The 24,409-nt window shown below is 29.9% G+C and overlaps 1 protein-coding gene across 1 annotated transcript; it reads left to right on the plus strand.

Moving 5' to 3' along the window:
* Positions 1-19,700: 19,700 nt before the first annotated feature.
* LOC107624205 (ABC transporter G family member 15-like) lies at positions 19,701-21,323 on the plus strand. Its single transcript, XM_088491295.1, has 5 exons — positions 19,701-19,720; positions 19,947-20,061; positions 20,482-20,613; positions 20,700-20,984; positions 21,303-21,323. Exons 1-5 carry the CDS (start codon positions 19,701-19,703, stop codon positions 21,321-21,323), a joined length of 573 nt encoding a protein of 190 aa, XP_088347421.1.
* Positions 21,324-24,409: the final 3,086 nt, after the last annotated feature.

The following is a 24,409-nucleotide window of genomic DNA, read 5'->3' on the forward strand; positions in this document are numbered from 1 at the left end:
TAATATTTCTCCTACTTTTTGATAGTCTCTCGCCTTCCCACATTGATGCATTGTAGTACAAACAACGGTGCACTGGATCACCTGCATCCCAAGCATCTGAAATTTGAAATGGCATGTCACATGATGATGAATTCTGTAACACCCTAATACTTTTAAACTGAGTTAAGCTTTATTTGGATTATATTTAGTAGCTGATATTCAAAACTTTTTGCGAAATTTTTCTTTTAAAACAAATGTAAAATATTTATATAAAATAATTTATAGATAAAAATATTGAATAATTAGTTTTTATTAGAATAGTTACTAGTTGAAAAATATAAATGGATTTGAAAATACTAACAAGAAAAACCGGTGTGCTAAACTATGAAGGTACAACAATGACAAGCTTTACTCATACCAAATAAAAAAAGGAAACATAATAGTTACAATTGCAATCAGTCAATAAGGATAAAACAAGACACATAGAAAATCCTAATTCTCTTAATTTGTTTAACTATGGCTAAAACAATCGCATATTCTTTCTTCTTAAGGTAAACGTTTAATGTTTTATATCTACATCCTCGATAGCTTGCTCCCACTAGTGCACCTGTCTTTTCACTTCAACTGTATTGCTTCGTACTGCATCGTTCCTGAAGATGGTACGGAGAGAGGGGTGAGAAACAAAAGTTTCTCAGTAGTTTATCTATATGGTGTCATCGTATCCATCCCCAGCCACTCCGAGTTTTAAAAATAAAAACAGTGATGATGCAATGTTGTTCAATTATTATTTTCAAAAGTCTTGATTAGTCGGAGTGGTGTGACTTTTAGATGCTTCTCATTTACTTATGTTATGACATGTGTAATGCATACAAAATGCCTATAGCATTAAAACATATAAAGGTAAACTCATAAATCTTGGTATGATGTTCTCATAGGCCATAAAGTAAGAACACATAAATAATAAATAAGAGAAGAATAGTAACATTGCCATAGATAAGTCAAACAGAATAGATCTAAATAAAATAGAGATCTTAAACAATATCATACATCATACAAAAAGGAACTTTGGATAAATGAAGGATCTTTAAATGCAACCATAATCATAAATTAAAAAGGATAAAAGAAGAACAATCATGATCATACTTTTCATTGTACTTTTCATTACTTTTTCTCGTAGCTTTTATGGAAGGTATTGAGCTCAAACCGGTATAAAAATGGGAGTCCACTTCCCTTACCGAAGGTTCTTATCCCGAACGTTTTGGCGATCACCTTCCCTTACCGAAGGATCATCTCGATCGATCACCCTCCCTTACCGAGGGATCATCTCGATATCTTGTCTTTGGGGGTCACCTTCCCTTACCGAAGGATCATTCCCTCAGTTCAATTTACAATCAATGTTATTTAGACATACACAAGAAGGAAGTTATTGCAACCAAGATATATATTATTATAAAATTGAAGGGAGTCTCCTTCCCTTACCGAAGGTTCTCAAAAGTTTACCGATCACCTTCCCTTACCGAAGGATCATCTCGATTCGATCACCTTCCCTTACCGAAAGATCATCTCGATTATCTTGTCTTTGGGGGTCACCTTCCCTTACCGAAGGATCATTCCCTCAGTTCTTTAATGCACATAAGATTGTTATTATAATGCATCATGGGTATGGAGAAAAGAAACATTATATCATGACGTGCAAGGCTAACATATACGTTCAAAAACATTTAAGATATGACATATAAAAATTAGCACAAAACCCCCTACCTCGAGTGAAGTTCCGCTAGGTATTCCGATGCAAATAGATGTGGTTTGTTAGTGAAGAGAAACTTGTTTCATGACTAGAATTTGGGTATACTAGAATATTTTGTATAGAAAAAGGGAATAGAATGAGAAAGAAAGGATCAAATAGCTCTTAGGTATGTGCAGATTATGTTAGGAGGCATTTAGGTGAAATCTTCAATCTGGATCGTCACTTTGTGAGCTCTATAACCTTTTTTACGTTTGGAATTTGGAATTAGCTATTAGAGACAGATTTATAGAAAATTAAATTATCTTTAAAACGAATTTTAAATGAAGTAAATTGGATAACCACCGCTTGAGATATTTTTGAAATACTGTTAATATATCAGGCTGGCTAATAAGAGCGCGATTTTCTACTCTGAACTCGTAACCGATTTATCTATCTAATTTAATTTGAATTTGATTTTATACCGAACTTAAGGAATAGAGCTAGTATTCTTATCTTTTCATATAACTAAATATCATTCAAATCTAATAAATGTAGAATTAATTATGACTATATTTTAAAAGGTTGTTTATTGTCGGTTAGAGATTTACTACCACTAGTGTTTTCATATATTTAAATTTTAAATTCAAATATTAAATCATTACCATTTTAATTAATTAATTAGTTATTAAATAATGATTTGATTCAAAAAGTTGGGATGTTACATTCTCACCCCTTAAAAAAGATTTTTGTCCTCAAAATTCGCGTCTTTTAAGAACATACTAATCAACCTCGTCTTATCCTAGTAGGTTTTATCTACATTTTATCTACCTTTTTTCTTTTTATAGGAATATATGATAGTTCCTAACATACATAAGTTCAATGAATCCATACATTCAATCAAATCAAGTAAAGTTACAAAACAGTTCTATTCTCTATTCTCATCATGAACTAACTAAGTGCACTAAATGTGAATTAAACGTTTAAGTTCAATATGATTATATAAAATAGATTCACATGATAGATAATTTCATTCATTTTTTTTAATTCAAACACCAAAGAGGAAGAAAAGAAAAAACTAATCAAAGAAGTTAATGTCAATTCAAGCTAAGCAAAAACATGATAAACAGGGTTCGAAAAAGTAAAGATAATTAGTCTCATGCAAGTCAATTACTTCACATTCTCTTCCTTCCTCTGATCAAAGAGGTAATAATAGTAACATAAAGAGCATACACATAAAAAAAATCGTGTAGGGTCACATGTATAAGAGAATTTCATAATAATAGGACATACTAAATAATCACATAAAGTTCATAAAAATGCATGTACTCTTAGCTTAAATAGCTTGCGAGATAGTAGTAATAATTATAAAAATAGAATTTATAAAAAAAACATAAGGATATGCATGTACTCTCGATTACAAAGACTTAAAGATAATAGATTTTGCACATGGAAGAATTTGAATGATTAAAATGTATGAGTATAAAATAAGAAAAGAAAGAATAAAATATAAAAAAATAATCATGATAACAAAGGCATCATACAACAACATGAAAATGAGAGGATAAATAAAACACATGCTAAGCATATAAAGTGACAAAAACATAATTTCTTAACCCCTTTTTTTTTAACGTCTCATGTGTATTTGGATATATCTTTAACTATGAGTGGGGTGTTTCTAGATGATCTATGTTTTAACATTAACACATGCACATTTTGATCATAAAATTACGACAATAAGCCTCAAACAAAACATTCAAGAGCACAATAACTTTTACTATTAGATGATCAAATATTTCTAATCTAAATTCATCACATAGAAAAGATTTTACGATATAATACTATTTATAACTAAATGATAAATTAATCTTGCAAGTGTCCTATGGGATCAAATTGCTCTGATACCAAAATGTAACACCCTAATACTTTTAAACTGAGTTAAGCTTTATTTGCATTATATTTAGTAGCTGATATTCAAAACTTTTTGCGAAATTTTTCTTTTAAAATAAATGTGAAATATTTATATAAAATAATTTATAGATAAAAATATTGAATAATTAGTTTTTATTAGAATAGTTACTAGTTGAAAAATATAAATGGATTTGAAAATACTAACATGAAAAACCGGTGTGCTAAACTATGAAGGTACAACAATGACAAGCTTTACTCATACCAAATAAAAAAAGGAAACATAATAGTTACAATTGCAATCAGTCAATAAGGATAAAACAAGACACATAGAAAATCCTAATTCTCTTAATTTGTTTAACTATGGCTAAAACAATCGCATATTCTTTCTTCTTAAGGTAAACGTTTAATGTTTTGTATCTACGTCCTTGATAGCTTGCTCCCACTAGTGCACCTGTCTTTTCACCTCAACTGTATTGCTTCGTATTGCATCGTTCCTGAAGATGGTACGGAGAGAGGGGTGAGAAACAAAAGTTTCTCAGTAGTTTATCTATATGGTGTCATCGTATCCATCCCCAGCCACTTCGAGTTTTAAAAATAAAAACAGTGATGATGCAATGTTGTTCAATTATTATTTTCAAAAGTCTTGATTAGTCGGAGTGGTGTCACTTTTAGATGCTTCTCATTTACTTATGTTATGACATGTGTAATGCATACAAAATGCCTATAGCGTTAAAACATATAAAGGTAAACTCATAAATTTTGGTATGATGTTCTCATAGGCCATAAAGCAAGAACAAATAAATAATAAATAAGAGAAGAATAGTAACATTGCCATAGATAAGTCAAACAGAATAGATCTAAATAAAATAGAAATCTTAAACAATCATACATCATACAAAAAGGAACTTTGGATAAATGAAGGATCTTTAAATGCAACCATAATCATAAATTAAAAAGGATAAAAGAAGAACAATCATGATCATACTTTCCATTGTACTTTTCATTACTTTTTCTCGTAGCTTTTATGGAAGGTATTGAGCTCAAACCGGTATAAAAATGGGAGTCCCCTTCCCTTACCGAAGGTTCTTATCCCGAACGTTTTGGCGATCACCTTCCCTTACCGAAGGATCATCTCGATCGATCACCCTCCCTTACCGAGGGATCATCTCGATATCTTGTCTTTGGGGGTCACCTTCCCTTACCGAAGGATCATTCCCTCAGTTCAATTTACAATCAAGGTTATTTAGACATACACAAGAAGGAAGTTATTGCAACCAAGATATATATTATTATAAAATTGATGGGAGTCTCCTTCCCTTACCGAAGGTTCCCAAAAGTTTACCGATCACCTTCCCTTACCGAATGATCATTCCCTCAGTTCTTTAATGCACATAAGATTGTTATTATAATGCATCATGGGTATGGAGAAAAGAAACATTATATCATGACGTGCAATGCTAACATATATGTTCAAAAATATTTAAGACATGACATATAAAAATTAGCACAAAACCCCTACCTCGAGTGAAGTTCCGCTAGGTATTCCGATGCAAATAGATGCGGTTTGTTAGTGAAGAGAGACTTGTTTCATGACTAGACTTTGTGTATACTAGAATATTTTGTATAGAAAAAGGGAATAGAATGAGAAAGGAAGGATCAAATAGCTCTCAGGTATGTGCAGATTATGTTCGGAGGCATTTTGGTGAAATCTTCAATCTAGATCGTCACTTTGTGAGCCCTATAACCTTTTTTACGTTTGGAATTTGGAATTAGCTATTAGATACAAATTTATAGAGAATTGAATTATCTTTAAAATGAATATCAAACGAAGTAAATTGGATAACCACCGCTTAAGATATTTTCGAAATACTGTTAATATATCCGGCTGGCTGATAAGAGCTCGATTTTCTACTCTGAACTCGTAACCGATTTATCTATCTAATTTAATTTGAATTTGATTTTATACCGAACTTAAGGAATAGAGCTAGTATTCTTATCTTTTCATATAACTAAATATCATTCAAATCTAATAAATGTAGAATTAATTATGACTATATTTTAAAAGGTTGTTTATTGTCGGTTAGAGATTTACTACCACTAGTGTTTTCATATATTTAAATTTTAAATTCAAATATTAAATCATTACCATTTTAATTAATTAATTAGTTATTAAATAATGATTTGATTCAAAAAAGTTGGGATGTTACATTCTCACCCCCTTAAAAAAGAATTTTGTCCTCAAAATTCGCGTCTTCTAAGAACATACTAATCAACCTCATCTTATCCTAGTAGGTTTTATCTACATTTTATCTACCTTTTTTCTTTTTATAGGAATATATGATAGTTCCTAACATACATAAGTTCAATGAATCCATACATTCAATCAAATCAAGTAAAGTTACAAAACAGTTCTATTCTCTATTCTCATCATGAACTAACTAAGTGCACTAAATGTGAATTAAACGTTTAAGTTCAATATGATTATATAAAATAGATTCACATGATAGATAATTTCATTCATTTTTTTTAATTCAAACACCAAGGAGGAAGAAAAGAAAAAACTAATCAAAGAAGTTAATGTCAATTCAAGCTAAGCAAAAACATGATAAACAGGGTTCGAAAAAGTAAAGATAATTAGTCTCATGCAAGTCAATTGCTTCACATTCTCTTCCTTCCTCTGATCAAAGAGGTAATAATAGTAACATAAAGAGCATACACATAAAAAAAATCGTGTAGGGTCACATGTATAAGAGAATTTCATAATAATCGGACATACTAAATAATCACATAGAGTTCATAAAAATGCATGTACTCTTAGCTTAAATGGCTTGCGAGATAGTAGTAATAATTATAAAAATAGAATTTATAAAAAAAAACATAAGGATATGCATGTACTCTTGATTACAAAGACTTAAAGATAATAGATTTTGCACATGAAAGAATTTGAATGATTAAAATGTATGAGTATAAAATAAGAAAAGAAAGAATAAAATATAAAACAATAATCATGATAACAAAGGCATCATACAACAACATGAAAATGAGAGGATAATTAAAACACATGCTAAGCATATAAAGTGACAAAAACATAATTTCTTAACCCCTTTTTTTTTAACGTCTCATGTGTATTTGGATATATCTTTAACTATGAGTGGGGTGTTCCTAGATGATCTATGTTTTAACATTAACACATGCACATTTTGATCATAAAATTACGGCAATAAGCCTCAAACAAAACATTCAAGAGCACAATAACTTTTACTATTAGATGATCAAATATGTCTAATCTAAATTCATCACATAGAAAAGATTTTACGATATAATACTATTTATAACTAAATGATAACAAATTAATCTTGCAAGTGTCCTATGGGATCAAATTGCTCTGATACCAAAATGTAACACCCTAATACTTTTAAACTGAGTTAAGCTTTATTTGGATTATATTTAGTAGCTGATATTCAAAACTTTTTGCGAAATTTTTCTTTTAAAATAAATGTGAAATATTTATATAAAATAATTTATAGATAAAAATATTGAATAATTAGTTTTTATTAGAATAGTTACTAGTTGAAAAATATAAATGGATTTGAAAATACTAACATGAAAAACCGGTGTGCTAAACTATGAAGGTACAACAATGACAAGCTTTACTCATACCAAATAAAAAAAGGAAACATAATAGTTACAATTGCAATCAGTCAATAAGGATAAAACAAGACACATAGAAAATCCTAATTCTCTTAATTTGTTTAACTATGGCTAAAACAATCGCATATTCTTTCTTCTTAAGGTAAACGTTTAATGTTTTGTATCTACGTCCTTGATAGCTTGCTCCCACTAGTGCACCTGTCTTTTCACCTCAACTGTATTGCTTCGTACTGCATCGTTCCTGAAGATGGTACGGAGAGAGGGGTGAGAAACAAAAGTTTCTCAGTAGTTTATCTATATGGTGTCATCGTATCCATCCTCAGCCACTTCGAGTTTTAAAAATAAAAACAGTGATGATGCAATGTTGTTCAATTATTATTTTCAAAAGTCTTGATTAGTCGGAGTGGTGTCACTTTTAGATGCTTCTCATTTACTTATGTTATGACATGTGTAATGCATACAAAATGCCTATAGCGTTAAAACATATAAAGGTAAACTCATAAATTTTGGTATGATGTTCTCATAGGACATAAAGCAAGAACAAATAAATAATAAATAAGAGAAGAATAGTAACATTGCCATAGATAAGTCAAACAGAATAGATCTAAATAAAATAGAGATCTTAAACAATATCATACATCATACAAAAAGGAACTTTGGATAAATGAAGGATCTTTAAATGCAACCATAATCATAAATTAAAAAGGATAAAAGAAGAACAATCATGATCATACTTTTCATTGTACTTTTCATTACTTTTTCTCGTAGCTTTTATGGAAGGTATTGAGCTCAAACTGGTATAAAAATGGGAGTCCCCTTCCCTTACTGAAGGTTCTTATCCCGAACGTTTTAGCGATCACCTTCCCTTACCGAAGGATCATCTCGATCGATCACCCTCCCTTACCGAGGGATCATCTCGATATCTTGTCTTTGGGGGTCACCTTCCCTTACCGAAGGATCATTCCCTCAGTTCAATTTACAATCAAGGTTATTTAGACATACAAAAGAAGGAAGTTATTGCAACCAAGATATATATTATTATAAAATTGATGGGAGTCTCCTTCCCTTACCGAAGGTTCCCAAAAGTTTACCGATCACCTTCCCTTACCAAAGGATCATCTCGATTCGATCACCTTCCCTTACCGAAAGATCATCTCGATTATCTTGTCTTTGGGGGTCACCTTCCTTTACCGAAGGATCATTCCCTCAGTTCTTTAATGCACATAAGATTGTTATTATAATGCATCATGGGTATGGAGAAAAGAAACATTATATCATGACGTGCAATACTAACATATATGTTCAAAAATATTTAAGATATGACATATAAAAATTAGCACAAAATCCCTACCTCGAGTGAAGTTCCGCTAGGTATTCCGATACAAATAGATGCGGTTTGTTAGTGAAGAGAGACTTGTTTCATGACTAGACTTTGTGTATACTAGAATATTTTGTATAGAAAAAGGGAATAGAATGAGAAAGGAAGGATCAAATAGCTCTCAGGTATGTGCAGATTATGTTAGGAGGCATTTAGGTGAAATCTTCAATCTGGATCGTCACTTTGTGAGCCCTATAAGCTTTTTTACGTTTGGAATTTGGAATTAGTTATTAGAGTCAAATTTATAGAGAATTGAATTATCTTTAAAACGATTCTTAAATGAAGTAAATTGGATAACCACCGCTTGAGATATTCTCGAAATACTGTTAATATATCAGGCTGGCTGATAAGAGCGCGATTTTCTACTCTGAACTCGTAACCGATTTATCTATCTAATTTAATTTGAATTTGATTTTATACCGAACTTAAGGAATAGAGCTAGTATTATTATCTTTTCATATAACTAAATATCATTCAAATCTAATAAATGTAGAATTAATTATGACTATATTTTAAAAAGTTGTTTATTGTCGGTTAGAGATTTACTACCACTAGTATTTTCATATATTTAAATTTTAAATTCAAATATTAAATTACTACCATTTTAATTAATTAATTAGTTATTAAATAATGATTTGATTCAAAAAGTTAGGATGTTACAAATTCCACATCTAAGTTTCATGTTTCAATATAAGTGAATTATACGTTAATCACATTTGCATGAATTATCCGCTCTAGTCGCTAAATTTTCTCTCAGTTTGACATGTCAAAGACTAATCTTTTACGAATCATAATTTTATTGAAGAGTTTGCCATTAATCGATGGATTATTACATGCACAAAACAAAATTTAAACTCTCAATATTTACTTAAGCAAATTAGCAAATTAACCACTAAACCAATCTAACTTGACAAAAATTTTAAAATTTTTAACTAGAAATAAAAGAACCAATTTGTCAAATGTCCCAAAAAGAAGAACCCCTTATAAGAAAATACAAATATATGATAGGTGTCATATTGTGGAAGAAAATGGTTGCTCCAAAATTGTTGCCTAATTAAAGAAACATTTCTGACCAATCAAATACAAGAGTCATTATGGGTTTTGGCTATCTACAATTCTTTCATATAAGATATTTATAGGAATTAGATTTAGTTTAGCTGTTTCATCACAAGATACTCCACTTTACAATTTTTTACTCATTAAACAATCAATCATGCACAAGATAATCTATTTTATAATTAAACTTCTCACATACGATCCACTTTTAAAAATAAATATTGCTACATAACCAAAAAATGAAAAATAATAAATAAAAATATATTTAATAATATTTTCACTTATAAAAAAGTATAAATTATTTTCTTTAATTAAATGATATAATTAATTTATTTTTATAATTATTTTTTATTTAATTATACCAAAAATTAATTCAAATTTTATGTGAATCAAATTTCAAAAATTTCTCCTTCATTATTAGTTTATTACATACATAATTATACAATCTTTATTCTAAATGAAAATTTTAAATTCTTATATCATTAATCCTAAAAAATATTTTTAAATTACCACAATATATTTTATAAAAAAAATCTAAAATTTCAAATTCGATTAGTCTCCATTTATGAAAATTAGATACATAAAAAACTATTGGTTTATGATGTGCAAAATAAAAAAATAAATATTAAATAATAACAAACCAATTTCAATTCATTGATTATGAATGTTATATGTTTAAAATTATAGATATTATATATATAAAATTATTGATATTAAATTAGATATATTTTAACAACTTTTACTAGACAACTCATATTTTTACATACAGACTATATATTATAAAATAAAAAATAGAAATAAAGAAGAAAATTATGAAATAAATTTTTTAATGTAAGTATTAACTGATCAAATTAAAATCAATAAATATAAATTTTTTAAAAATATAAAATTATAAATGTTATAAGTATAAAATTGTGGATGTTATATGTATCAAATTATAGATATTAAGTTAAAAATATTTTCACAAATTTTACTATACAACTCATATTTTTACTTATCGATCGTTATAAATAAAAAATAAAAAATAAAATGTAAAAAAATAATATAATAATTGATATTTGAAAGGGACTGTTTTTAAAAATAAAAGGACAAAGATTTAAAAAACAACCAATAAAAAAAAAAAAAAGCAATGCTTATAAAAAAATTATTGTATCATGGATAAAAATTAAACACTTACAAAAATTGAGATAGATGATAAATTTTTCTTTCAATTTAATGGGGTATGTTTTTTCTTCTTGGTTGCTAGAACTTATATTTGTAGGACGTCAATTGAGATCCTGAATGTGTTACTAATAAGCTTTTATATTTGTAGGACATCAGTTAAATTGTAAGAATCATGGGATATGTTTTTATTATAATTATAATATATTCTATAAATAAATCACCACATTAAAAGTTTATGAATATTGTTCACATTAAATGTAAGAGAAAGTATCAAAATAAACTGTAACTATGCGTACGAGAGAAGCAAAATAAAAGACTCAATCAAAACTAATAAAGCAAAAAATAAAAAGTTTGAGTAGTTTTTGGCTATTTTTTTTATTATCAAATATTTTTAAAAAAAAATATTTTAACTCTTCTGCGTTACTCTCCATTTCTCCAACTATGTATAAAAAAACTTCCATTATTTTATGATATTTTTTTAACATGAGTCACAAGTTTTTTTTATTAAGTTTTCTTTGCATAATTTTTTTTTTGAAAAGAAAGAGTTCAACACTCAAGTGGAGTAAAGTAACCAGTCTAGAAACATAAAACAATTAACTCTTATGTCATCTCTGACATAGCCATCAACAACATGAGTTATTAACCACACCACTCTGTAGCACATGAAAACGATTGATTCACACAGTATATAACTCCTATTGTCTTGCTCTAAAAAATGACATCATTCTGTCGTAGTCAAATAATCCATACCACTGAAAAAAATCCAACTAGCCAACGCTTATGTTGCTCCTTTCTCATTGGCATGGATCTCCAACTCTCAAAGTGCTCTTTCAAGTTACCTGATGCAGTCCACTTCTGTCCAAAGGCTGAGATCTATGCACACCACACCTGCCAAGAGAACTCACAACTAACAAATAAATGTTATACATTCTCAACATCTTTCTTACACAATACACAAATTATCATTCTGTTGTAAGATTCTCAATCTGCTTAGCCAATCCTTTATATTGACCCTCCCTACTAACACAAACTAAGTGAACAACTCGACCCTAGGTGAAACTATTTTAACAAATCATTTCCTAATCCAGTTGTTAATAAGTATGTAACATTACATTGAAAATTTTTCAAGTATCTAAAGTACTAATAATTAAATTGTTACAGTTACAACTTGAACTTTTAAATCAAATGGAGACTAATACCCGTAAAAAAAATAAAAAAAATGAAGACTGTCTCATTATTTAAACGAGTAATGCTACACATTTAAGTCTTTTTATGAATCAAGTCCAACTAAATTAAATAATAAAATTTAAAATAATGCTAACTATAACTAATTTTTGTTACGTTAAACCAACTTAGTTAGACTTAGTTAGCAAAAAGATTTGGATGTGTAGCATTATTTTTATTAAATATGCTATAAAATCGAGTTAAACCCCATTTTGGTCCTTAAGATTGGCGAGTTACACTAATTTGGTCTTTGACTTTTCAATTGCGATAATTTGGTCCTCCAAATTCGAAAAAGTACACCAATGTAGTCCCTTGTGTATCTTATGTCGCTGGAACTCAACACCGTTATTGGCGTAGCTCAAGCCTTGTCACGCTAGATATATTAAAACGACGTAGTATATATTTTGGCGCTAAAGAAGGCACTAAATGACGTCATTTGAGGGTTTGAACAATATTAAAATGTTGTACCCTTCCCTTTTAATATTGTTCAAACCCTAAAATGACATCATTTAGTGCTCTTTTAGCGTCAAAACGTGTAAAATCTCGTTTTAATATGTCCAACATGGTAAGACTTAAGCTATCTCACTAACGACGTTGAGGAGGGACTATATTGGTGTACTTTTTTGAATCTGGAGGATCAAATTGTAGAATTGAAAAGTCAAAAATCAAATCAGTACAACTCGCCAATCTCAGAGACCAAAATGAAGCTTAACTCTACAAAATCTACTAAATTAGTTTCATTCTGCAGGTAAGCACACGAACTCAATGATTTTCTTTTTTAAATTATATTTTAATTTTCTTATTATTTAAATTTAAGTTTAATATTAAATTCATTTAATAAAATTATAAAAATATTTTCAATTAACAATTATAAATTCTTCTTTAAAACAAATAAATGGTAGACATTATTATCGGTGCACCAAACTCATATTTACGTATAAAAATGGAGTTAAACCCCAAAGTAGTCCCTGAGATTCACAAAATGTACCGATTTGGTCCCTGACTTTCCAATTGTACTATTTATATCCTTGAGATTGGAAAAAATGCACCTATTTGGTCCCTTCCCCCTTTTCCGTCCAAACTCCTTCCCGGCGGCAGTGATATGGCAATTTTTTGCCATGCTGGATATCCCAACGGTTACATGACGTGGCTATCGAAAGTTTGTAACCCAATGTAGTCCCTGAGCCCCTTTTTAATGTTAACTGCTGATGGAGTAGGGTACTTCTTCCCTGTTCGTTTTCTTCGTCGTTGCTGTGCTGGGTGGAACGATGGTTGGACGTGCAAATGAGGGAGACGAAAGTTCTATTCGATCGACGACAAGGACACCAAGTCACAGCAGAGCCTCACGAGTGCCAGAGCTTTCGATAGCCATGGAGTGTAATGAATTTGTGCATGGTGAAAATGATTTGGTTTCGTAGTCATAGTAGAGGTAAGTGTTAAGAATCTTGTTTGTTTGGTTGTTGTTAAATGTGTTTGTTTGGCTGCTGAGAAAATTGAAGCAGGAAAAAAAAAAGAAAAATGAGTTTTGATTCTTTTGGGGGGTGATTGTTTCTGTAGTTGACTAGTTATAGCCTTATAGGTCATGAGTTGACTTCACCAACTTTTTCTTGGTCTTTGGTTATGCAGGTGCAGGTTCTTCTTGCTTGAATCCCAGTTTTGGCTCATTCTTCTTCTAAAGAAAAATTGGATGTACATAACTTGTTTGTGAAAATGACACAGAAGAGTGCACTCTTGATCCCCTTATAGTGATTGTTGATTGTGACATTACGGCACTATACGTTTACTTTCTCATAGTTTTGTGTTGGAGGAAACAAGCTATGGTTGTTTTCTTGCTAATTGGTACAATAGGGTCACCAATCTAGAAAAGAGCTGGTTTGAGGATTAAACAAGCCGGGAGAGGTTCATACAGAGGAAGCTAGGTGTTTTGTGTTTATGTTTATCTGTGTGCTTTGAACATTGAACTTGTTATTTGGACTGCGATTTTTGTACATTTTTCCTCAAAAGTGTTAGCAAAAAGAGAATATAGAACAGATGGAAGCCATTTCTATGACTCATCAGTTGTTGAAGGGCTTTTGTGATGGTACACAGTGGAAGTATGCTGTTTTTTGGAAGCTTAACCACTGTTTCACCATGTAAGTTCTGTGGCTATTTGTTGTGCTATCTTTTGTGTTTGTTTGTGCTGAAATGAGTAGAGTTGTCTTTTTATGTGGTAGTTTCTCAATAAGTTAAGTTCACAGTTTTCAACTTATTATGAGTTAGTGGTGTGCTTCTAGAAGAATTGATCATGTTGTTGATGGCTCACCATTTCCTTATGTTATTTGCTTATGTGGACTAACGTTACTTTAAAAGGGGTTAAACCTTGGATTATTAACAAAATTTTGTTTGGTTTGCTACTTGTTGACTTGGGAAGATGGATATTATGGTTACCAGAAAACTAATGAGGCTGCGGAGAGTATGTTGGATGACATCAATTTCAAATTCCCAGCTGAGGTATATTCTTCAAGTGGTAAAAGTATTGATCGAATAGAATAGAACTCTCGTCTCCCTCATTTGCACGTCCAACCAAGAAGAAAAAGTGATACGCTACTCCATCAGCAGTTAGGGTTAAAACGGGGCTCAGGGACCATATTGAGTTACAAACTTTCGATAGCCACGTCATGTAACCATTGGGATATCCAGCATGGCAAAAAATGGCCACATCACTGCCGCCGGAAAGGATTTTGGACGGAAAAAGGAGAAGGGATCAACTAGATGCATTTTTTTCAATCTCGAGGACATAAATAATACAATTGAAAAATTAGAGACTAAATCAATATATTTTGTAAATCTCAGAAACTACTTTGGATTTAACTCTATAAAAATGTTTCATTCATAGGCTCACATAATCCACACATATTTCGACCATTGATATTTCTTTTCCTTGTCAAATTCTATTCATTTTGCTAGCTATTTGACATTTTAACGAGTGTGTTTAATCATTCATATTTGTCATTTTCAAAAGATAGTGAAGTAGTGATGACGATTTTTTCATTCATCAAGCATTAATATATTATATTATATCATCTTTTATATATATATATATATATATATATATATATATATATATATATATATATATATTGTGAATCTGTTACATCGTATCGTTTTTTTTTTCAATAACAAAAAAATCTCATTCTTTACTGTATTTGAAACAAAAATATTTAAATTAATTTAAATATATTTAATTAAATTTTATTATTTTCTCTCAAAATCAATTTCGATAGATTAATTTAAAATTCTATTTTATTGAATTTCACTTAAAATTTAAAATGTATAAAATATTTTTATAGTCTAACTAATTTTTTTTAAAACTTTTTTCACTCATTTTCTCTTAATGTCTCCTATATTTCAACACACACTCTCTCTTTTTTCACCATCTTCATTTTCTTCTCTTTTCCTTTTTTCAACTCACTTAATATAATATATATATTTTTTTAAAAGACCTACTATGTATATCTAAAAAAATATCCACACGTATAGATTTTATGTATTTAACTTAGATTAATAACATCAAGCGTTTGTCAATGTTTGAACATTTCAAGTGAAGTTGTATCAATTATGACACAAACAAAAAATGGCATAATTTTGTTCTATTTAATAACATGAATTAGTTGTTTTAATTTATCATTTTACCATTAATAACCAGCTTTTTTAAAACTTTTTATGTCACTACTCATTAGACTACTCAATAAATTGGTTCTTGATAGTTCATATTTATTTTTTATTGTTGATTTGTCATTGAAATCAACCATGAAAAACTATTTGTTTTTTAATTAATAATAATGTTTAAAATTTAATATTTTTAGATTAATCTAATTTTTTTTAAATAAAGAGGTGAACAAATTTTAGTTAAAAAAATTAGTTTAAAATATAATTTTTTGATTATTTTATATAATTTAATAAATAAATATATTTATTATTTCAATATGCTATTATATTAATAAAGGATAAAATTATCTATTATAAAAATTTAATTCATTTGATAAACATTCTAAACACTACTGAAATTCAATCTAAATATTAGAATTCAATTCTATAATTTTAGAATTAATTCATTCTAAATACTAAAATTCAATTTAATTTTATATTATTAAAAATTTCTAAACAGATCGTTAGTATATCTACTCTTTTTTTTTTTTGAGATATTTTGTGAAAACAATCCTTATCTATTATTTTGGAATTTACCAATATTATTCCATCTAATTTTGTATAAAACATGAATCTACCCAACCTATCTTGTTCTAAAAACTACTTTACTATAAATTTCAGAAACTTCTTTCTTGTTTTAGTGTATGTGTTGGAGAAATTGCATTGGATGTTGGAAATCAAATCTTAGAAGACATGAATATGTAGATTGAAGAAAACTCCACATGTTATAATATCTCCTTCTTAGACAACCTCATGATAAAAAATTTCAGTTTCTAATAATTTTACTATTTAGCAAAATTGGCCACTATTAGTAACCAATTTCTTTCGTCACTAAAATTGATCGCTGATTGTAATTTAGCGACCGATTTAGCGATCAACGTTTTTCTAGTCCTGGAAATTCTATATCGGTCGCTAAATCAGTCGCTATTAACAACCAATTTTTTCGGTCACTAAAATTAGTCGGAGTAAAATATACTTTTTATCCCCAAAGTTCGGCGAAAGTTTCAAAAATATTCCTAAATTTTATTTTATTTTAATTTTGTCCCAAAAGTTTTCGATTTGCATTAAATATACCCCCGACGGATAAATTCTCAAAAAATTTAAGACCAATCTAATAATAATGCATGAAAAGGATGCTTGATTTGCTTGTGTTAAGGATTGTTCTTATGAAATTATTGTTGAATTGGTCTTAAACTTTTTGAAAAATTAGCCGTCAAGGGTGTATTTGATGCAAATCGAAAACTTTTGGGACAAAATTGAAACAAAATAAAACTTAGGGGTATTTTTGAAACTTTTGTCAAACTTCAGGGACAAAAAGTATACTTTACCCCGACCGATTTTAGTGACCGAAAAAATTGGTTGCTAATAGCAACTGATTTAGCGACCGATATAGGATTTCAAGGACCAAAAAAATGTTGATCGCTAAATCGGTCGCTAAATTACAATCAGCGACTAATTTTAGTGACCAATTTAGCGATCGATAAGGCTTTTATACAAGTAACATAAAGTTGGTCACTAAAATCGGTCACTATTTTTTAACTTAGCAACCGAATTAGCAACTGAAATAAGAAAGTAACGCTTAGGTAGGATTGTTGGTCACAAAATCGGTCGCTATTTTTTAATTTAGCGACCAATTTTGTAACTAACAGAAAAATAAACTAAAAAAATTGATCACTAACTCAATCACTAAGTTGGTAGTCGCTAAATCGGTTGCTAATCATTAAGATAGCGACCGATTTAGAGACCGCAGTATAATAACGTTATAACTAATCAGTAGCTAAATCGGTAACTAATTTAAAATATTTACTGAAATACTCATCATTAACCCTAACTCACCCTCACCAGTCACCATTTTTACCTTCTCAAACAGTTACTGAGCTACACTTCTCCCCCCTTAAACAGTCGTTGTCTTCTCCTCCAATCTCGATGCCGTCGCCATCGTCTTCTAGACTCGCAGCCGTCATCGTCATCTTCTCCAGCTTCAGCGCTGTCGCCGTTGTCTTCTGAACTCAACATCTCGCGGTGCTTTCTCTCGCTTTTACAACAGCAAAGGTAGGGTTCTCAGCAAAGAGGAGCAGGCCAAAGAGAACGTCTACATCAAGGTATCTCTCCCCTTCCCTTTCCCTTTCTCTTTCTCCTTCTTCGAAGCTCGATTCCGATATTTTTTTTGTGTGCAGAAATGGGAGGGAGAGAGGTTGGAGAAACAGAAGCAGCAAGTTGAGAAGGAAAAGGCAGAGATGGACAAAAACCGCTTATGACAAGGTATTTGATTTTTATTCTTGTCATCAGTGTTTTAGGGTTTGGATTTCCCTATTCTAATGTCTAAACATCAACCCTGTATTTTCATGATTGGATAAATTTCTTCTCACTGAATTCATAATTTAGGGTTTAAATCTATAAATTAAGACATTGGCCTCTGAAAAACGTTTTAGATCTTACAATTAAATCAAGCATTATATGGTTTGCGTTCCAATTCATGAATCTTCGGTCGAAAAGTTCAATGACTGTTGGTATATCAGATTCAACACTCAAATATCTGGATTCTTTTCAAATGTTTTCCTGATTTTCCTTGTTTTTCTACAGTTTGAATACTTGAAGATCTTGTCCATGTCGATGCAATGTGGTTTGTCCATAAGAGTGAACTCGTTTCGTTGCCCTTTTTGTACTTCATCTAATCATAACTTTTGTCTTGGTATATTTAGAGACAATAAGTTTCTACTTAATATATGTCACTATCTTGTGCCATAGTTTACTTAAAAAAAATTATGTTTATTCCCTCTTCACTTTTTTATTTTGTATATCTCTTTTCACCATATTGCATCTCCTAACTTGATAGTACATCTAACACAAACTTGGTTTGCTAAAGATAAATATTTTGGATCTAATCTTTGCTATTCAATCAGGCTTTTTTTCACAATTTAGTTCCACTTCTCTATTTCAGGTTCAATCTTTCTTTTCAAGAAAGCATTGATGACAATGATGATTCTGATGAAGGAAAAGATGAAGATGGAAGGTCCTATTTTTCTGAAATAGAAAGAAGTGCTAGTATTTTAGACAAGGAACTTGCTGCTAGTGGGTTTACTAAAAAGGATAAAGAAGATATTCAGATGGTATAATGATTTTCTTGTTCTATATAGGAAGGGGAAATTATGGAAGCATTTTCTTTAAAGAGTAAAGTATCGTTTTTGTTCCCAACGTTTGGGGTAAGTCCTATTTGTGTCCCTAACGTTTAAATCATCCTATTTGTATCCTTAACGTTTATAAAAGTGATTCAATGTTATCCTACTATGAATTATACTAACAAATCAGATTATATTTTTTAATTATTCTCACTTGAATGTATTCATTCTCAATTAGGTCTCACTTGGATGTGTTCGATTTTAATATTATACCCACTATTTGTGTTTAGATTCAATTATGTCCCTAGAAAAGTGAATTATGTAAATGTTGTAGGAATTAGTTTCAACATTTGATGAGCTATTTTTCGGAGTAGATCGTCGATTCTATCCCAGACATTTGTATTCTAACTTTAAGAAGAGATTTTTAAAACTCAAACTAAAGTGCTCATGATGTGTAATTGACGGCAGGATAACATTGAATCGCTTTTACAAACGTTAGGGATACAAATAGGACGATTTAAACGTTAGGGACACAAATAGGATTTACCCCAAACGTTGGGGACAAAAACGATACTTTACTCTTCTTTAAATGAAAAATGCAAGATGTTTTCCCTCTTTATTTTTCATTTGTGAAATTGCTTCCATACTAGTGGATTGGCTTTTCCTATTTTATTTATACGCATGAGTGTCAATTTGTCATGCTTTTGATTGTTCCTCAATGCTCTTCAAATTTATGTGCAATTCATTGAAGGTGGAGCAGAGGCTGAAACAAACTCAAATAGTGAAGTTGACTCAGTGGAAGACCTGAATGAATCAATCCTTCTTCAGGTATATAAAAAGGATAATTTTGACATAATAGATGGTGAAAAGTAGATATGTGTGAACTTCTCAGTATGCTAACTATATTTTGGAAATTAAATTTGAATAATGAATACATCTAATATTTAGTACAGAGACAGTCGAGCAGCTTGCTTGTGTTTTTCCTGCTCATCTCAGTTGTTCATTTCTGTGTTTTTCAATGTTGATATAAGATTGTTGCTTTATTCGTACAAAGTGACACCATGCTTTGGTTAAATAACCATGATGAAGAACATGAAAACAAAGAAAAAGATGAGAGTTGTGAAGCTGCTGAAAGCGGTGCATCTGAAAGGGAAGATGCAACTGACGAGGTAATGGTTAGCTTCTGGTTTTTTTTTCTTCTGCAAAAAACCCTTAAATATACCGAGTTATTATAAAACTTAAATTTGTAATATATCTCTTTGTTAGTTAGCTCCATATTTATCTAGAAGTTAGTTTAGTTAGTGGCAAGAATAGAAGATTGAGATCTCTCTTTGCACATAGAAGAATCTTGAAGCTTTTTCTCTGTTTTCTATTCTCTCCTCACACATCAGTTCTGTTTTAATTTAGTAATTTATGTATTTGGTATTTAGTAATTTTGTGTCTTGCATGTCATTTTTTAATAATAGAATTAATAACAGCTACACTCAAAGGATATCAAAGAATTCACGTATGTACAAACTATTAATTGTATTCTTTGTAATTATAGTTAATTAGTGGAACTGTTTCATATATTTTCCTTTCCTTTTTAGGATGTTCCAAATTCAGCAGATCCTTTCATGAATATGGCCACAGCACAAATTAAAGCAATGCTGGTTGATAGATATAGGCGTTCAACTTATGCAACAAGAGCAAAGGACAGGATTCAAGAACTATCTACTAATGTAACCGATTTTACTTATGTTGTTCTGTTTTATTTTCGTATTTTGATCATAATTATGTATGATGATGATGATATTGTTAATTGCAGGAAGGGCTTGAAAATGAGAGACAAAATGGAAGTCAAGCAACTTGGTGGAAGCAACTGAGGACATTGACAAAGAGATCATTTGTGAACATGTGTAAAGATGTTGGTTACTACTGGTTGAGGATCATAATCTACATCATAGTTTCAATATGTGTTGGAACTATCTATTTTGATATTGGCTATAGCTATACCTCAATCCTAGCTCGTGTTGCTTGTGGTGCATTTATCTCAGGCTTCATGACATTCATGTCAATTGGAGGCTTTCCATCATTCATTGAAGAAATGAAGGTATCATCAAGAAAAAGTAATATAAAAACATCACTACATGTTTAATTTGTTACTTCAAATTGCAACAGTTAAGTTGATCATTTAAAATAAAATTATTTATGAAATATAATTTTATGGACAAAATTGATAGTTTTGAAAATTTCAATAACTAATAAAAAAGAAAGAAAGAAAAAGCAGATTTGCCATTTAGAGTTAAATTTGATCTCTTACTCTAAAATAGGTTTTCTCCATCATTTTTCTGTCTTCTGGTTTTTAATTCTGTCCTTTTAGAAAGCTTTAATTTCTGAATCTTAGATTATTATTAATAACTATTTGCAGTTGGGGTATTATTACTTCTAAATTCAAGGATAAAACTACAAGACAGTGCAGAAGGAGGTGAGGTTTGTTTTGTTTATTTGAATTTTGAATTATGATCATGGCTTATTTAAGATGGTTTTGTTTTGATGATTCTTGTTTTATTTGTTGTTTTTCTTTTTTCTCAATCTGATGATGCTTATTTAAACTTATAAATTAACCAGATGGTTCACTTACTTGAATTCTGACAACTTATTTATTAAGTGAATGGTAAAAAAATAGAATTTGTTTGGCGAGAAGCACAACTGTCACTTTTAAATCTTGAAGGACTATTTTGTTCTCGCAAAATTTTAATTAGGAATAAGATTTAAGTTTATTATTTATTGTTTAATTTTTTCCCCCTTTTGGCCTTTTCTTTCTTTTCTCTGTTTCTGCAGGAATTTAGAAAATAATAGACTAGAAGGTCCATTACCACAGACATTGAACAAGCCTACTTTAGAGATCAGGTACATAATTTATTAATCTTAATGCAGTTTTCTCCTTAATTAAAACACAAAATGTTGTCAAAACAAGCATGGTTGTTAGATTGTTGGGCTAATTAAACTCGTGAGAATCAACATTTTTGTCAGAGGACATCGTTATCCAGTGGAAGAGAATTTGTTACCTTACATTTACATATTTGTGTCATTAAAACATTAATTTCTGCAACTTGATGCAGGAGCTAATGCAGTGCTTTTTTATGCTTCAAAGTATCATGACATCAAAACAATTGTCAACCTCTCAGGGCGATACGATATGAATGGAGCCCTTGAAGAACGCTTTTTTTTTTTATAACTAATGAGCTTTCCACTCTTCAAAAGGCTTCAAAAGGGGTTTAACTAAGGGGTTTTAACTAGTGAATATTTCTATGTAGACATTATGAATATTTTTTGTATTTATTTAAAAAATTAATCTATGTTTGATTTTTTTTATATTTTGTGAAAATATAATTATTTATGAAAATTAAGTTTTAATAGTGGTAAATGTGAAATTAGTAAAAATCTATAATTATAAAATCAAGAATAACAACCGATTTAGATTTTTAGTTCAGGAATTAGCAACCAATTTAGTGATCGATTTTAGATTTTCAAATCAGGTATTAGCGACCGATTTCATGGCAACTGATTTAGTGATGGAAAAGTTGGTCGCCATTTAGGGATCGATTTATTCAGCAACCAATTTAGCGACGAAAAATTTAGTTATCATTTAGCGACCGATACCCTTTGGTGAGGGTTTGGTGACCTTATTCAAAAGTCGGTCACTAAAATCGGTCGCTAATGGTTAGCCGCTAATGATTAGCGACCGAAGTTAGTCGCTATTTTCTAATTAGCGACCAAGGTTTTAGAGACCACTAGAATCAGTCGCTATTCCAGTAATTTTTTTATAGTATTTGCTTTAGCTTATTACTTAGTGTCTCATTAATTGACAAAGTTTAATAGTTAATGAAAAATTTCTTAGCGTGTGACTTTTTAGTTTAGCAGAGAATCTTGCTGATCGTATGAATGTTACTTTTTTAGCTTCATTAATAGTATTATGAGTAAAGTATCGTTTTTGTCCCCAACGTTTTGGGTAAATCTTATTTGTGTCCCTAACGTTTAAATCGTCCTATTTGTATCTCTAACGTTTGTAAAAGTGATTCAATGTTATCCTGCCGTCAATTACACATCATGAACGCTTTAATTTGAGTTTTAAAAATCTCTTCTTGAAGTTAGAATACAAATGTCTGGCATAGAATCGATGATCCACTCCGAAAAATAGCTCATCAAAAGTTGAAATTAATTCCTATAACATTTACATAATTCACTTTTCTAGGGACATAATTGAATCTAAATACAAATAGTGGGTATAATATTAAAATTGAACACATCCAAGTGAGGTCTAATTGAGAATGAATACATCCAAGTGAGAATAATTGAAAAATATAATCTGATTTGTTAGTATAATTGATAGTAGGATAACATTGAATCACTTTTATAAACGTTAGGGATACAAATAGGACGATTTAAACGTTAGGAACACAAATAGGACTTACTCCAAACGTTGGGGACAAAAACGATACTTTACTCTAGTATTATTTATTTTCAAATGATATGACTCTTGAAAGTTTATTATCTAAATATAGTGATAATTATATTGCACTGTATTGTAATTTTTTATTAATAGAATTTTGTCATTTTTTGTAATTTTGTTATTAAATGACATAACAAATATTTTTTGTTATATTAAGGTAATAATTTATTTATTAAAATTTTAATTTTATTGTTAAATTTTTTACAAGACTTTAATATTAAATTGTTTTATTCACAACTTTATTATACAATTATATTATAATGTGTTTCTTATAATTAAACGGTATTTTTTATTTTTTTATTTTTATAAACTGTTGTATTTATCTAAAAAGTAAAATTATATATTTTTATTTTTGTGATCCAATTTAATATAAAAGGTCCATATTAAGTACTTAATCTAGGATTTGGATCCTCTAAAATTAGAATTTTACTTTAGAGAGTAAAGTGTAATTTTTTACCCTTGAATAGTTTCTCTTTCATATTTATTTTTGGTCCCACCTATAAAATCAATGGTGAAAGATCACACTTTATTCTTTAAAGTGAAATTCAAACTTTAAAAGATCCAAATCTTTTAATCTAATAGTACCTTAATATTAATTTTTTTCATTATACTTAGGATACCGCTAGGGAAACAATGAGATATGTATACAATAGCTACAATGGGCTCTTTATTAGGCCCAAATTAAAATTAAACCAGAAAATTAATCCTAATCCTATTATGGTTGTTTACTTTAACACACTACCATATTTTTATTATTTACAATTTATCCCCAAATCTCCAAATCCCTTTTGTTTCGCTGATTGTTTCCCCAAAACCCCAATCCCTTTTGTTTCGCTGATTGTTTTCCCAAATCCCCGTTTGCCGTTTCTCCTCCCAATATTCAAACCCTCCTAATTCCTTGCAGAGACTCGTGAGAGCGTTAGAACCCTCAGCCCCGCCACCTGCAAGCAAGGAAGGTCACAGGCGAGCCCAAGCGACCTGTTCCTTTCCCAACCAGCACGGCGCCGTCGTTGAACAACCGG

Source organism: Arachis ipaensis, chromosome B10 (genome assembly GCF_059453495.1).
Source record: "Arachis ipaensis isolate K30076 ecotype BB chromosome B10, ASM5945349v1, whole genome shotgun sequence".
Classification (NCBI taxonomy): Eukaryota; Viridiplantae; Streptophyta; class Magnoliopsida; order Fabales; family Fabaceae; genus Arachis; species Arachis ipaensis.